Here is a 16,304-nt window from a genome sequence, read left to right on the forward strand (position 1 = left end):
CAACACAATTAGTCAGATGCATCATTTTATGGTGGGCTACATTCTTAAAAATCAAATCAATCCATGACTTTTGTGGGCCGCATCACATATAACAATTGAGAGGGGTTATCCTCCAATTAAAACATTCATAATCATTTATTTAGCCCACTGAGATGTGGTTCACAAATCCATACCATCCATTATGTGTGTCCACTTGGATGAGGGGTCATACTAAGGTTCAACAGTATATTAAACTCAAGTGCACCCCACCAAGTGGTTTTATATGCCTTAGGCATGTCTTTACATGATTTTAGATGGTATGGCCCACCTTTGTTCCATATTCGACTGATTTTTGGAATGTCCCATAAACTAAAGGGGACCCATCATATACAATGTGTTGATGATTGACACACATCACGGTGGGGCCCAACCTCATAGTACCATTCCCCCCCTTCCCATGAGGCCCCCCCCCCCCCCCCCCAAATACCTTTTAGTAAAAGAGTAAAATTGACCTATTTTCCATGAATGATCTGGGCCATCCATTTTATAAGCAGTAGATCACATGGTTAGAATAATCCGTCTGTCATTTTATTTTATGCCCATGAACTATGATAAATGGCTATCTAGATCAATCAAATCAATTGTCCAACTGTCCTGCAACTGGCTGCACTCAAACTCATAGTGCTCTAAGACCACTTAATCATTTCTACTCGTAAGATATCATTTATCTAATTTAAAAAGAAAAGTGCCCTAAATATAGCAAAAATGTCACTAAAATAATATGAAATTCACCAAAAACATAATCAGTACTATGAAATCAAGAGGCATGAAAATGGCCACTAAAATGAGAAAAAAAAAATAATTATCTTTTGAAAATGTGAGACACATGCCTTTGACTGTGTATGGGAAAGCTGCACTCCTCTAGTATTCTGCAACCCATCCACCATACACGTAGCAAACATCGACGCCGGTTTGTAACGAATGATTATGGCGACCAATGTATAGATTGAGCACAACCTGAAAATTACATTGATCAGAAGATCCTGGGCATCCAACTGTGACCATCGAATGACAGGGTCAGTGGTCCATATTCAATGCGTACAATCAGACGGTTAAAATCGTCTAACAGTGAGATCTTTGACCTCTATCTTTGAAGGGGCATGATTTTGGTTGGTCCGGATCTGTGTGCATGCATGCCACGTGTAAAGTAATTAATTTTTGCATGGGAGTGCTACCGGCAAGGAAGCACAGAGAGTTAATGACCGAATCCCAAGCGGATATAGATAGATTCGATACTCTAGCCTAACAGGATGTTTGGGGACACACGCACCACGAATTTGCACACAAGAAATATAAATTATCTAAATTTAACCGTCCAAACCGTGGGTCCCAGTTTAGATGGACAATATAAATGAAAATTACATTGATGTAATCTCCAAAATTGCTGATTGGTGAACATTTAATGCACGGTTAATGGTCCAAATTCAAAAGAAAATTTTCCATTAATCAATGGTTGAGATCGTTCGGTCGATATGATTTTTACCAAACGTGACGACATCTCCATTTCCACAAGGTTTCCTGTAATTAGGACGGTTTAATTTGATTTGGATATGCTGCGTGTACAGTTCCTGAGCGCCTGCCTATCAACCATCGGACTCTGTCAGAGTATCAATAAATCCCGCATTCATCCATCGTTAATTCACATCGTAAGCATGCACACGCGTTTAAATGGTGGCATGCATTTGCTGGGAAAGGAGGAAAAAAATAGCACTGTTGACTCCCTTCTTGTATGCTTTTTTTTTTTTTTTTTGGGACGCTAGAAAATTTAAGCTATTAAAGTGGATTTTTAAGTATTATGGTAGGATTTTGAACAAAAAACACCTCTATTTTTAAGAAAAAGGTTGAAAAAACGTAAGGATATCTTCATCTTTACAGGCTGATATACATAGATAAAGGTCTAATATAGTTAGATGGGTTTTGCTCTGATCAAATAGAAAAGGTAGGCAATACATCAGCTCTACATTAGAAAATTATCTGGCCTAGCGTGACTTAGAGATTGCATATTCGGAGTATGAATAATTCAAATTAAACCGTCCAAATAATGGGCCCCAGCTTTGATGTGTCATGAACTGAAAAGTGGACTTATTTGAGTTTGTGGCTATGGAATCGGTAGATCGCTATCGGACGGCTACAAGTGGAATATATCCAGTGGTCCTATTCCGTTCAACGAATCTTGTTTTGAGATGTTAACAACAAAGGGACCATCCTAGCCCTTATTCAGTGTCCTCAAGATGGCAACAAAAGTAAAAATTAGTCAACGGTTCAGATTCGGCAAAAAAATGTCCATTGATCTAACGGTTAGGATCATCCGATCAGTGTGAATTTACTAATTTCTCAGTTACAACCGGCACCCATGATTTGGATGGTTTGAATTGCATCATAAGCATGCCGCGTGTATATTGTGTTTTTGCAAGTCTATAACTAATTATTACTGCCTTCAGCTGCATGAACCTACGTAATACACCGTTTTCTTTGACATCCGAGCCGTACAAAAGGCTAGCCCTCATCATGATGATCACGTGACATGAAAATCAGGACGTTCTGTTTAGGGAAGGGTGATGATTACGGAAGCGGATTTGACTCGTGTGCCGCACATCATCAATCTGGCTGGTGTGTTGACGTCACTAAGTTCTATGGGTCCGATCATAAGGTATGTGTTATATCCAAACCGTCCTTACATTTGAAGAGTTCGTGGTAAGGATTAAGCTAAAAAATAAGACAGATCCAAAGATCCAGTAAACCACGCTGCAAAAAGTTGTCGAGGGATTGAATGTCTAGGAAGCGGATTGGCTGGTGTACCACACACCAGCTATATAGCTAGTGTAGATACGTGTCGTGAAGATGAGCGTCCAGCTCCTCGAGCTACGAGTTGTACGAATGGTTCAAAGGAGATCAAAGTTACATGGGCCCCACAGTTATGTATTTATTATATCCACACCGTTCATCCATTTTTCGAGATCATTTTAGAGCATTACACAAAAAATGAATCATATCTAAATCTCAAATGGACCGCACCAAAAATAACAGTGAGGATAATGATTTTCACTGTTAAAAAATTCGTAGGACCCACCATAACGTTTATTTTCCATCCAATCTATTACTAAGGTCACAAAAACATGGATGAAGAGGAAAAACAATTTTCATATTGATCTGAAACTTCTGTGATCTACAAAAGAGTTTCAATGGTATACATTCAATCTCATACTGCTTTTTGCAGTGTGGTCCAATTGATCTTTAGATCTGTCTTAATTTTCGGATCAAGTCTTAAAACGAGCTCTCCAAATGGATGGACAGTTTGGATATAACACATACCTCATGATGGAACCCACATAACTTGCTGACGTCAATACACCAGTTATATAGCTGGTGTGTGGTACACCAGCCAATCCGCTTGCAGGTGAGACCCACCGAGATGTTTATGATAAATCCACTCCATTCATCTGGTTCTCCGGATCATTTTAGGTCCAACCAAAGCCTTTCGCAAGCAATCCACGTCCTTCCGCTCATCAGGTGGGTCAAAAAATTAAAATCAACGGATGGCAAATGAGCTGACTGAGAATATAGGTCTGGCGTCCGAAGCTGTTTTTTTTTTTTTTTAATGTTTTTAGTGAGTGGTGACGTGGGCCAATGAGAATTAGGGTATCGGGAGTTCTCTGTTGACCTGATAACAGAGGATCCGGACTCAAAAATTAAAATCAACGGATGGCAAATGAGCTGACTGAGAATATAGGTCTTTGCCTACCTAATCAGTAGATTCGCATGACTTTCACGCCTGGCGATCAACACTGTGGGGCCGACCATTCACACAGCTCAGATGTCCGATACACGTGCCCAAGATTTCTAAGCACGTGCCGCAATGTCATGCGTACACAACCCTTGAAGAAAAAGAGGCAACCCACGAAGAGAGGTTTGCTAAAGGCCACACGCATGTGCAAGGTATCGCATCTACAAGCCACCACATGGGCCATCTCGGGATGCGGTGCAATATCCAAACCGTCCATCATGTGTGTCCGACTAGTGCATAAGCTGGGCTAAAAATCAGGACGGTCCGCTAATCAAGTTCCAAATGTTAGAGACAAGCGCATACCTTAGGCAAAAAAATAGCCTTTTTTTTTAGCTGTCCATTTCTTTTATAAACTGCAGCTTGCCTGATAATACGTTTGGCCTGATTTTTAGAAATGGAGATCTATATGGTGAGATCCTTTCAATGGACAGCTTGGATCTCTTACCTCTCCATCATGCAGGTACATATGAGGTAATGTAGATATGGTGCCTTATATATAGGGGTGTACGAACCGAGCTAGCTCAGTTAGCTCGCTCGATTCGCCTCGGTTCGAAGCTGAGTTCGAGCCGAGTCGAGCTCTTTTTTGTTTTTTGACATCGAAAATGAGTTCGAGCAGGCCCAGCTTAACTCGACTCAGATCGAATCGAACCAGTTTGGTGACTCGGTTACTATGTCATTGATGTTGCTCACCAACTGTCTGATAAAATGACTCAACCAAATGTGGCTGGTGACAAGGAAGGTTTGGCTAGTGGCAAGGAAGGTTTGGCCGGTGGCAAGTAAGGTATGTACATTAAACAAATACCTTTTTTCTCTTTTTTTTTTTGGTGTGTTTTTATGTTACTTAGAAGGTGTTTGATAAAACACCTGTAAAACCATTGTCTCTGTTTTACAAACAGTGGGATTGTGAAGTCGCAGTTCAAGTGTTTGTAGAAATGTCTCAATGACGAACTCAGCCCGAGCTATCCCAAGCCGTTGACCGAACCAAGCCGAGCTGGCCAGTCAGGCTCGAGGACCGAGCTGAGGTCAGCCAGTGTTCAACACTCGACTTGGTTCGACTTGATGTACACCCCTACTTATATAGGCTTGTGGACTTTGCAAAGCTCCTTAATCACATGTATCTTACAAAATCTTTGATACTCTGGCAGAGTGTGATGGGTGATAAGTGGACACTTAGAAGTTACTTATAAATTGCATTACTGGCATATAAATAATTCAAATTAAACTATCTAAATTATGGTTCCTATTTTAGATGGACTGGAAACAAAAAATTACACTTGTTTGACTATCCAACCATTGGATTGGTGAGCATTTATTAGACGGTTAAAATGAAAAATAATCAGTGGTGCAGGTTTGTGTTAATCCAACCAAATTGGCTCTGGGACTATGCCAACGCGATTTCCACAATTTAGCTGGTTTAATTTGAGGTAGTACATGCCAAGTGTGCCATTTTTTAGTGCCTGTGTATTAAGCACGATATGCAACCGGAGTATCAAATAACCCTTGTACAAAAATACCACCAAAATGTTATCTTATCAAAATGAAATAAAGGTCCAGATATTGTCTCATACATAGATAGCCCTTTATTTATTTACTGAAATCAGCGCAACAGATTTTCCACAAAAACCTATCTTTTAACCACGGTTTGAAAACAGACCTTAGTCGGCATATGACCACATCATTTTCTGCCCCTTCATGGATGCGATTCCCATCTATGCCTAACAAAGACATCTCTTCTTAGGTGGGCAAATGAATCTTTTCTACAAAGCAATCATACCCACAACAACATCCGTCTACATTAGAGAGAGAGAGAGAGAGAGAGAGAGAGAGAGGGAAGACTATATAAGTGGGTAGACCTAGTTCTTTCTATCATCATCTACTTGTGAGAGGTCTTATGCTATACTGAGGATACAGACATAACCCTCCTTTTCTTTTTCTTGCTACTTTCATAGATGGATAGAGAAATGGAGAGAGAGATTGAAAAGAAAGGGAGAGCAGAGTCCCAGGTTGATAAGGAGAAATGGGTGTGTGATTCTTCTGTTGATTATAGAGGAAAACCTCCTCTTAGAGCTTCAACTGGTGTTTGGAAAGCATCCCTCTTCATTATAGGTACTCTTTTCTTATTCTTGTTGTTGTTATTGTTGTTGATGATGTGTGTATTTTATTATTGTTGTGGTTATGGTTGTGTTCTTTTCCTATCACTTTTCTTAGGAAATTTGCTAATTATACACGCATTAGGTACATGTGCCAAAATGAAACATGTGTGTGAGATCTGAACTCTTCATCTGGTCTGAAATAATACTAAGATAAGGGTTTGTATGTAGAACACAAACCAATGGTTTCTATGTTGTGGCCCACCTGATGTGTGAATGGCCTTGATCTTTTGGACTGGAAGAGTAAACAGTGTGACCCACTTGATGGAAAGCTAGGATATCACACGTGTGCATACGGGGCTGTCTTTGTACGTGTGGATGTGTAGCGTTTTGGAATTAAAGGAACCTCATTTCACGGTTGGTTGGTCGGGTCTCTTTTGCTTTTTTTTTAAAAAAAACAAAACAAGTTGCTATGGAAAGACAGTTTTGTAATTGAAACTGATATTTACACCCACCCTGTTTATGGTACACCCTCTCCTTATACTTCTGTTAATACAACACCACAATTTCGAACTTTCCCTAAAGAGAGAGCTTCTTGTCTTGGATTTTTGGATGATTCCATATGCTTTGGAAAAACCATGCTCGGGAAAATAGGATCCTAACATATCTCAATTGAGAAATGTTTGGATGCCTCAACTTGCATTTTAATTTGTGTGTGAAAGGTGGTGGCTACATGTGGGCCACGCTGTGTTGTGTGTGATCCAAACCGTCCATCCAAAGTGCCCCAACAGTCAGGATGATCTAGTCATCAATTGGGCCACACCACAGAAACAAAAACCACACATATGAATATATACCTTTTATATGGTTGTTAATAGGTTTCGTAAGTTTTGTATGGTTATCATCAATGAAGGGCTGAGATGGAATTAATCACGTTGAAATTGGTGTGACTTGACATCATGAACGTCAGAACTGGTGTTTGTCATGATCACCACAGTTGACTACAGTACGATCAAGATTGGACGGCTGTGGTGATATATTTCCTTGACCTAGAATAATGTGCGGTTGATTGTCAGTCCTGAAAAGGTTTCCATGGTGCTGTGATGATAGCCGTTGACTAGTCAACGTCAACTTGCACTAAAATAAAAAAAGCCTTTTTAAAAAATTATTATCTGAAAAGTGTGGCAACTCGATTGGTTCTTCTTAAGCCGTACTGGGTCAGACACAATCGACTCAGTGAGTCAACTCGGTTTATTTTTCAAACACATTGTTACCTAACCTAGTACCTACGGAGCGTAAAAGACTTAATGTTTATGAAATCCACGCCGTTCATCAGGTACATCACATCTATTTTGGCCTTGATTTGTAAATTCATGCTGATTCAATAATCGCGTGGACACTTATACATTAACCTAAATTGTTTAAATTCATGTGCTATGGACCACCTAAGTTTTGGAATGCTTGAATATTTTGGTAATTTTTTCATCGTGGTGAGGTACATCAGATGAATGGATTGGATGGTATATAAGCAACACGATGAGCCGTACACAAAAGTAATGGTGGCCGTTACATTCCAACTGTTTCTTATGTTTTGGCCCACCTCAGTTTTGGGTTCAACGGTTAACATGAAGTACCGTACCTGATGGATGGAGTAGATCTAATGAAAGTTTAACTTACATGGCTCTTGTTATGTGAAAGTTACCTTGGTAGGTATCCAGCTATAGCACAGTTCTTCTACCACCACCGATATTTGTGACCATTCAGATCAACGGCCTAGATCACCAAATCATGGACTCCAACAGTAATAAATAAGCATATCACGCATTCAAGATTTCTGGACCATCCATCCATTTTGTGAACCGTAGGTCATGGTGTTCTGGTGTTTGTCGGACTATGTTTTAATGGTGCTCTCTAATCTGAGTTCTTTCTTTTGGTCAGCAATCGAGTTCAGTGAACGGCTGAGCTACTTCGGCATAGCAACAAACCTAATCATATACCTCACCAAAATCCTTCATCAAGATCTCAAGACAGCAGCCAAAAATGTGAATTACTGGGCCGGAGTCACCACCATGATGCCGCTGATCGGAGGGTTCCTAGCCGATGCTTACTTGGGGCGATTCTCAGCCGTTCTTATCTCTTCCATCATCTATCTTATGGTAATCTCTTTTTTTTTAAGGCCATCTTAACATTTTAACGGTTGATATAACGTGTCCTGGGACAATGATCCAAGTCCAATTCTTCTTTCTTTTATTAAAGGGTAAATCCCTCTGTGGGCCCAGATCAGCCCACTTATGATCAAAAGACGGTTGGAGAAGGAGGGATCAACCGCTGATGTACATGGCTCCAAAACCACCTTCATTGGATGATCATCCAGGCCGTCAGATTAAGCGAATGCTTACCGTCCATTTTTCATTCCCTTCATCGGATGGCTTGAATCATCTAATCATGGCGAACTTGCGGCCAGGTGCAATCCTCATTTGGACCCACCACGCAACCATCCATCATAATCTTTGGTGGGCCCACAGAAATTCTCCACGTAATAAGGCAAGAGGACTTGGTACCGGATCATGGTTCACGTGTCCTTTCCAACAGACGGCTGTTATTTAAAAGTCGCACGTGACATCTAGGGAATCACGTATATAACGGTCATGCACGCCACCATAGCATGTATGATTGATCCAATCCGTTCATCAGGGTCCACATACAAAATGAACGTGTTCGGCCATTTTCTTCCAATCGTCCATCTCTACTCGGAAATGTATGACCACCTGATGAACCATCCAGCACGATGCCAGAACTAGTGCATTCCAAGCGGCGGGGCCCACCTGATGAATGGGTTAGATCTCTCATACGTGTGACATGTTTCCACGGGAGTGGCAAAGTAGTGGAAAAGTGCACGATTAGCAGGGACCTCATTATTTTTGGGAAAAAACCCTTCCGACTAGGAAGGGTTGGGAATTTGGGATTACTTTTAGCTGTCATTTTCCTTCAAAAGAGGTAGCAGCGTTCACATCGCCATTTCTAGTAGTGCTATAATGTGGGGCCCACCGAAGTGTCTTTGTCAATTTGCAATATCGTGGTGGGACCGTCTAATCATGGGAGCGAATTTCAGGCCAGGCTAGCACTGAAATCCATCGTACTGTAGAATTCAAATATGGCATCTGACACTACTTGTGCGATCCAAATTAAATTGCAGCTATCAGAATTTTTCTGCTTGTGGCAAGTTGGAGATCCGAATTTTGGACAGTAACATGGTGTCATTTCATTGACCCATGGCTTAGTAGAACCACGCCTGCCAACTTTAGAAGAAGGATAGATTGGGAGTGGGTTAGGTGTTACCCAAGTAATGGCTTGGTGGATGTTACTGTTACTGTAGGGTCCACTTTGATGATTAGTCATATATCCACACCATTAATCCATTTTTTCAATCCATTTTTGGATGTCCCAATAAATTAAGCGGATCCAAATCTCAGGTGGACCACACCACATGAAAGAGCAGTGATTGAACTCCCACCGTTAAAAAGTTCCTAGGACCCACCATAATGCTTATTTGCTATTCAACCTATTCATAAGTTCAACTAGACTTGAATGGAGGGAAAATATAAACATTAGCTTGATCCAAAACTTTTGTGGCCCATAAGAAGTTTTTAATGATCATTCACCACTGTTCCCAGGGGTGTGGTTCACTTGAGATTTAGGTATGCTTAAGTTTTGAGATCATTTTATAAAAATGGATGAATGGCCGTGGATATACAGAACATTAATCAAGGTGGGCCCCAGAGACTGAGGGTCCCTTATAACACCTAATCCACTCCCAAATAAGTAGGCTTTTGTGGATCACAAGGTGGATTAGATATTACCTGAGTAACACCAGCTAAGGTAAGACTGAATAAGGTGTTATCCCTGACATGGCAGTATATCATTGGCCGACAGAAGCCTATCTTAAAAGGATTAAGTAAAAAGTTGTTGGCCCCACTCCGACAGCTGCTTCCTGCCAATGAGATGCTACCACGTGGGTGTTACTTGAGTGACACCAAATCCTTTCCCACTGAGGGTCAGTGGATCCCTGACTGGGAGCCCACCATCACATATGTGCCCGAAAACCGCCCATCCTCCGTTTCCACAGCCTTTTTTAAGGGCACGATCTTTAAAAAAATGAAGCAATCCAAATATTAAGTGGACCACAATGCAGGAAACAGTGTGATTGAAGACCCAACATTAAAAACTTCTTGAAGTCACTGTAATGTTTATTTTCCATCCAACCTATTGATAAGTTCACAAAGACCTCGAAGAGACCACGCAAATATTAGATTGATACAGAAACTTTCGTGGCTCACAAGAAAGTTTTAATAGTTAATCAATGGGTGTACTATTTTTAAGAAATGGCCTTAGATTTTAGGACCAGGTCTAGCCAATGGGTGTACTATTTTGGTCCACGCCCACATCAAAGCTAGCAAGAAGACACAGAAGACTGTGTGCCTGTCTGGCCATTAACTGCCCTAGCCGTCATAGTGCGGCCCAACAGCTGCAACCAAAATCGTTGACATCATGCTGGTGGTGCCCACACGGCGCTTTTCTCTCTCTCTCTCTCTCTCTAGAGATCTTAAAATCTTCAATCCGAGGGTTTTTATATTTGTAGAAGTGTTGACCTTGGTAGAACAATCAAGATCGTTGTTCTTCTGATGGGCCCCACAAACGAACGATGTCAAATAATCCGGCCTAATGTTGAAATGGATAGTATCAAGGAAAACGGATTGGCTACTCCCCCTGCCACCAGCCCGGCCGCTGGTGGTTGGTGCTCTGTGGACCCACCATGATGTATGTGTTTCATCCATTCCGTTCATCTATCCTAAAAATGAGAGGGATATAAATCTCAGGTGGACCATAACAGTGGAAAATAAATACTGATTGGATATCCACCATTAAAACCCTCCTAAGGCTCACTGTACTGTTTAACATCCAATCTGTTAATTATGTCATAGAGACCTAGATGAAGGGGAAAAAACAAAAATCGATCGAAAACTTTTATGGCCCAGAAGGTTTTTAATTGTCGATCATTCAACACTGTTTCCTATAATGTGGTCAACTTGAGATTGTGATATACCTTTTTTTTGGTCTCATACCCTAAAATGATCTAGAAAAATAGATGGACAGCATGGATGAAACGTAAACATCATGGTGGGGCCCACAGAGCACCAACCATCAGCCATTGGCTGGTGGCAGGGGAGTAGCCAATCCGTTTCTAGTATGAAGTGGCCGTAGCAGCTAGCTTTATGACCCTTACGTTATAGGCTGTAATAGATGAAATGTTTAAAATATATGAAGGATGAAAGATCTTAAGATATGGACCATCCAAAATGAGGCCCATCAGATCTATATCATGTATACCATACAAAATGTTAGTTACATCAAATGATTTTTTATTTTTTTGAAACAGGGCTTGGGTCTCTTAACAATGTCACAGTTCATCCCAGCCCTTAAACCCTGCACTGCGGACACATGTCACAGATCAACGAAGCTACACGAAGTAATCTTTTTCATGGCCATGTACTTGATCACTGTTGGCACTGGGGGCCACAAACCATCACTAGAGAGCTTTGGAGCCGACCAATTCGACGATGATCATGATGAAGAGAGGAGAAAGAAGATGTCCTACTTCAATTGGTGGAACTCAGCCCTCTGCGCTGGCCTGGTGCTCGGTGTCACCATCATTGTATACGTGCAAGACAATGTCAGCTGGGGTGTCGCTGATTTAATCCTGACCGTCATCATGGCCATCACAATCGTCATCTTCCTTCTAGGCCGTCCATTCTATCGCTACCGGGCCCCGAAGGGAAGCCCATTAACACCCATGTTGCAGGTTTTGGTTGCTGCAGTGGCTAAGCGAAATCTACCATATCCGTCCAGCCCCACTCAGTTGTATGAATTACCCAAATCTAGAAATGCCACTCACCGCTTCCTGAGCCATACAAATAAGCTAAGGTAAGTGCTTCGAATGTCGATCCAGCCATCTGATTAAGTGGGCCCGTACTGGGCCAGGACCAAGATTGATACTAGAAGTTACTGTAAAAACTGTTGGAGAACCACAAAAGCACATAGAGACGAATTAAACAAAGTATTCAAAATGGTATAACCAAGCTCAAACAAGAATAATCCGAATTTTACGGGAAAAAACTCTTACACGAAAAACCACAACATAAAGCAAAGAATAATACACTATGAAACCAGAAATACAAGAGATAAAGTATTATGAATTTGAACAAGCCTCAAATTTACTTTACAAGTCTTACCTATACCCTTGAAGTCTTTATTAACGAATTAGAAAATCCTAGAACACCTTCTCTCTTGTATTTCTACTTTCATAGTGCATTACTCATCACTTTGTGTTGTAGTTTTTTCTAGAAAGATTTTTTCCCATAAAATTCGAATTGTTCTTGGGCCTTAATTATATGATTGAGAGTACTTTGCTTGATTTGTCTCTATTAGAGGTGTACACGAGCGGAACCGAGTCGAGCTTTGCCAAGCTCGACTCGACTCGGCCACTTGCTGACCCCATCTCGAACTCGGATTGGCTCAATCCTTGAGCCTGACTGGCCAGCTCAGCTCGGTTCGATCAGCAGCTCGGGCCAATTCGAGCTGAGTTCACCTGTGCAGCATTTTCACAAACACATGGTCTACACCTTTAAAATCTCACTGTATATAAGAAACAATTGTTTCACAAGTATTTTATCAAACACCATATAAGCAACATAAAAATCAAGAAAAAAATGATATTTGTTCCATATAAATAACTTCCTTGCCATACTTCATTGAGTCATTTCATCAAACATTTGGTGAGCAATAGCAATATCAAAATAACTGAGTCACCGAATTGGTTCGATCTGAGTTCGATTCCAATTGGGTTTGATCCGAGTCAAGTCGAGCTTGTCAAGTCGAGCTCGTGCAAGCTCGAACTCAATTTGAAATTTTTTTGAGCTTAAAAAATCAGCTTGACTCGGCTAAAACTTAGTTTCGAACCAAGTCAAATTGAACTTTTTCGAGTCGACTAGAGCGAACTAACGGAACTAACCCTGCTTGTGTACAGCCCTAGTCTCTATGTACTTTAGCGGTTCACCAACAAAAACTCACTCAAACTGATATCCATCTGGACGAGTGGACTCAACAGCTGGACTCGATATTTTTGGGCCAGTACTCTAAGTTGGATGGACCACCTAGCCCACTACAGCTCTAAGATTAAAAGCTGTCCATTTTAATTTCTTGGTCCATCTATGCTGATTCATTTTGATTGTAGGTTTCTTGATAAAGCGGCTGTGATCGAATCTGACGGTGTAGATATCGAGACCCAATCAGGCTATAAACAAAACCCATGGCGATTAGCGACTTTGACCAATGTTGAGGAGACGAAGCTGGTATTGAACATGGTCCCGATATGGATTACATCTCTACCGTTCGGTATATGCATCGCTCAAACATCTACATTTTTCATCAAGCAAGGAAGCACGATGGAAAGGAGGGTGGCCGGGAATTTCGTGCTCCCTCCGGCGAGCATTTACTGTTTTGCGGCCTTCGCGATGATCACGACCGTCTGCATATACGACAAAGTCCTCGTACCCATCCTAAGGCGGGCCACAGGAAACGAGAGGGGGATTAGCATCCTCCAGCGGATTGGGATCGGCATGACGATTTGTACGGTTGGGATGGTGGCAGCAGCGATCGTGGAACACAAGCGGTTGGGTGTTGCCCATAGGGAGGTAGGGCCCACTGGAACGGTGGCGATGAGTGTTTTCTGGCTGGCCCCACAGTTCATGATACTAGGGATAGGAGATGGGTTTGCATTGGTGGGCCTACAGGAGTATTTCTATGATCAAGGGCCAGATTCGATGAGGAGTATGGGCATAGCTTTCTATCTGAGTGTGATCGGGGCCGCTAATTTCCTGAGTAGTCTCTTGATAACGATTGCTGACCGTTTAACTGAGAAGAATGGAAGCAGTGGGTGGTTTGCAAAGGGCTTGAATAAGAGCCACTTGGACTATTTTTATTGGTTGCTAGCAGCCATGGGTGGGGCCAACCTATGTGTGTATGCCTACTTTGCTAGTAGGTTTCCTTATAAGAATGTAGAGAAGAGGGTGGTCGATGCTGATGGGTATCAACGGAAGGGTGTGGGGCCCACTTCTTGAGTGATGGACGGTTGGGGGTGAAGGGCCCACCTTTGTGTTGGAGTATATATATATATATATATATATATATATATATATGAATATAGTGTAAGGTTCATGTAGGTGGGCAGATTGTAATGACATTGGGTACTTGCACGTGCCGTATTTTGTATTATTCAGCAACTAAGGATAAGAAGTTTTCATGACTCTCTCTCGCTCTCACTATCTCGAGCTCTGTTAAGCTCACGCGTGTGTACAAGGCAGTTCGTGTGTAGGTCACACGTGTGCCTTTATAGTATACATGTGTGAGATCAGATGGGTACTAGAAAGTGGATGCCCTGGTCTACTATTTAGGTCGTCCACTAATATCAGTTGTGAAAAACTGGCTGCTGATTTCTAAACCGCGTACCTATTTTTAATATCATGGATTAGCGATGGCTGGGATTAACTGTCATCTTTAAATCTTTCAAGTTCCAAGCACCAGGATCACATATGAATAGACCTTGGTAGACTTCACCAGACTCACATTTGTGATTGTTAATTGTAGAATAATGGATCCGCATTCATTAATCATGAAAATTGAGAAATCATACTATCTTGAGAAGTTATTTGATCTTTCACACACTTTGTGCTCTTTATATAAATTTGCAATGGGACTAAATTTCAACATATATGCATGATAACAAAACTAATATATATATATTGAAAAAAGGGCTTGGAATAAATGAGCCCATCACATCTCCCAAGTCTTCAAAGGAGACAATCCATGTCCATTTAAATACTATGTGAATAGGGAGCACAGTCCAAGAGTGCTATACCAAACCTATTTGTAGTGATCATGACCTGATATGTTCAATTCATATAATCCAATGTTCTGATTTAAACCGGTGATCATATGAAACATATTTAATAAAATTCTTACGTTTTTTCACTTGGGAAAAAAATTAGAACTTATTAATGGGTACCCATTAATTTTAAAAAATACCATCATTGGATAATATGAGCAATGTTCCTTAGATCTAGTCCATCTAGACCATAATTTTTAGATCGTGATAGTCATTACAACATCTAGTTTTTCCAAAGTGAGATAAATCATAGTGTTGAATACTAATAACATTAATAATGGATATTAAAATTGCACATTTAATGCGCTCATATATACCTATCTCCAAATGGTTCTCTAGCTCTATTAATAGTTTTTTGCGTCTCCAACCAAACACAACCTCAAGTCCGCCATATATATATATATATATATATATATATATATATATATATATATATATATATATATATCTATCTGTGCAGATCATATTAAAATTGAGCTCACATTAATCAAATACATATTTGGAATTTACAACTCTTGTTTTTTTGTATTCTCAATGTTAAGCATGGTTGAGTTCGAGTCCTTACCTCAGTGGTAGGCTCCGAGGAGTTTCAACATGAGGTATCGGGTTTGAGACCCATAGGTGGTGAAATCCCACTACGGCGTGCGTGGTGTGTGTTGGGTGCGTGTGTAAGGAAAAAAAAAAAAAATTTGTTAAACATGACACTCTTTATTGTTTTGAAAATCAAGTGTTTTATAATCTTTAGAAACATTTCTTGGACTTAACCCAAATCTTATAATGAGCTTAAGATAGTTTAGAAGGCTCTTTCTCTTTTAAGGTGAGATTTAAGTCCAAATAACCGAGGTCTATTTCAATAAATATTGCTCTTTTTAATTGATATTATTTAACCCAACTAATAAAATATAGTGTTATATATCTTGGGTTGAAATGTTGGAAAGACTTGTAGTTGAATATTAAAAATTACTATACTCACATTAATCAATAAACACGTTCCATTTAAGTATTGTATGAACATAAATTAAATGTTATTAATTGATCATTCAATTGATTGAGATCTTCAATTAAATTATATAGAATGATAATAGGCCTGTCATTGGCTCATGACTAAGCCTTAAGAGGAAACTTTGGAAACACTTAGGCCCACCCTCGTGTTTGTGGGGCTACTACTTATAGGTTGGAGCCTGAACCACCCATATTTGGGCTTGGGTCAACAATTGATGGGCCCACCTTGCCCATGCCATGACATTATGGCATGATAGATTAGGGCAAGAAGACCACATTAGCCATGGTTGCCCTACAATGGTGTGGGTTAAACTAAAAAGATCAATACTCCATGAGCCACTTATCAGATGGTTGGGATCATTCTCTTGATGTGACTTTTATCAGAAAA

At 40.5% G+C, this 16,304-nt stretch overlaps 1 protein-coding gene across 1 annotated transcript; it reads left to right on the forward strand.

Moving 5' to 3' along the window:
* Nucleotides 1-5,632: 5,632 nt before the first annotated feature.
* Nucleotides 5,633-14,291, forward strand: LOC131252742 (protein NRT1/ PTR FAMILY 5.6-like). The gene is made up of 4 exons (XM_058253418.1): nucleotides 5,633-5,929; nucleotides 7,852-8,069; nucleotides 11,351-11,895; nucleotides 13,205-14,291. The coding sequence occupies exons 1-4, from the start codon at nucleotides 5,773-5,775 to the stop codon at nucleotides 14,088-14,090; spliced, it is 1,806 nt and encodes a 601-aa protein (XP_058109401.1). The 5' UTR covers nucleotides 5,633-5,772; the 3' UTR covers nucleotides 14,091-14,291.
* The last annotated feature ends 2,013 nt before the right edge of the window (nucleotides 14,292-16,304 follow it).

Source organism: Magnolia sinica, chromosome 8, assembly GCF_029962835.1.
Source record: "Magnolia sinica isolate HGM2019 chromosome 8, MsV1, whole genome shotgun sequence".
NCBI classification, from domain to species: Eukaryota; Viridiplantae; Streptophyta; class Magnoliopsida; order Magnoliales; family Magnoliaceae; genus Magnolia; species Magnolia sinica.

Excerpts from the sequence above, each read along its gene's own strand:
- LOC131252742 (XM_058253418.1), top strand. The coding sequence starts at position 5,773 with ATGGATAGAGAAATGGAGAGAGAGATTGAAAAGAAAGGGAGAGCAGAG. Across the intron at positions 5,930-7,851 it reads AGCATCCCTCTTCATTATAG|CAATCGAGTTCAGTGAACGG; the intron begins GTACTCTTTTCT and ends TCTTTTGGTCAG. Across the intron at positions 11,896-13,204 it reads AGCCATACAAATAAGCTAAG|GTTTCTTGATAAAGCGGCTG; the intron begins GTAAGTGCTTCG and ends TTTTGATTGTAG.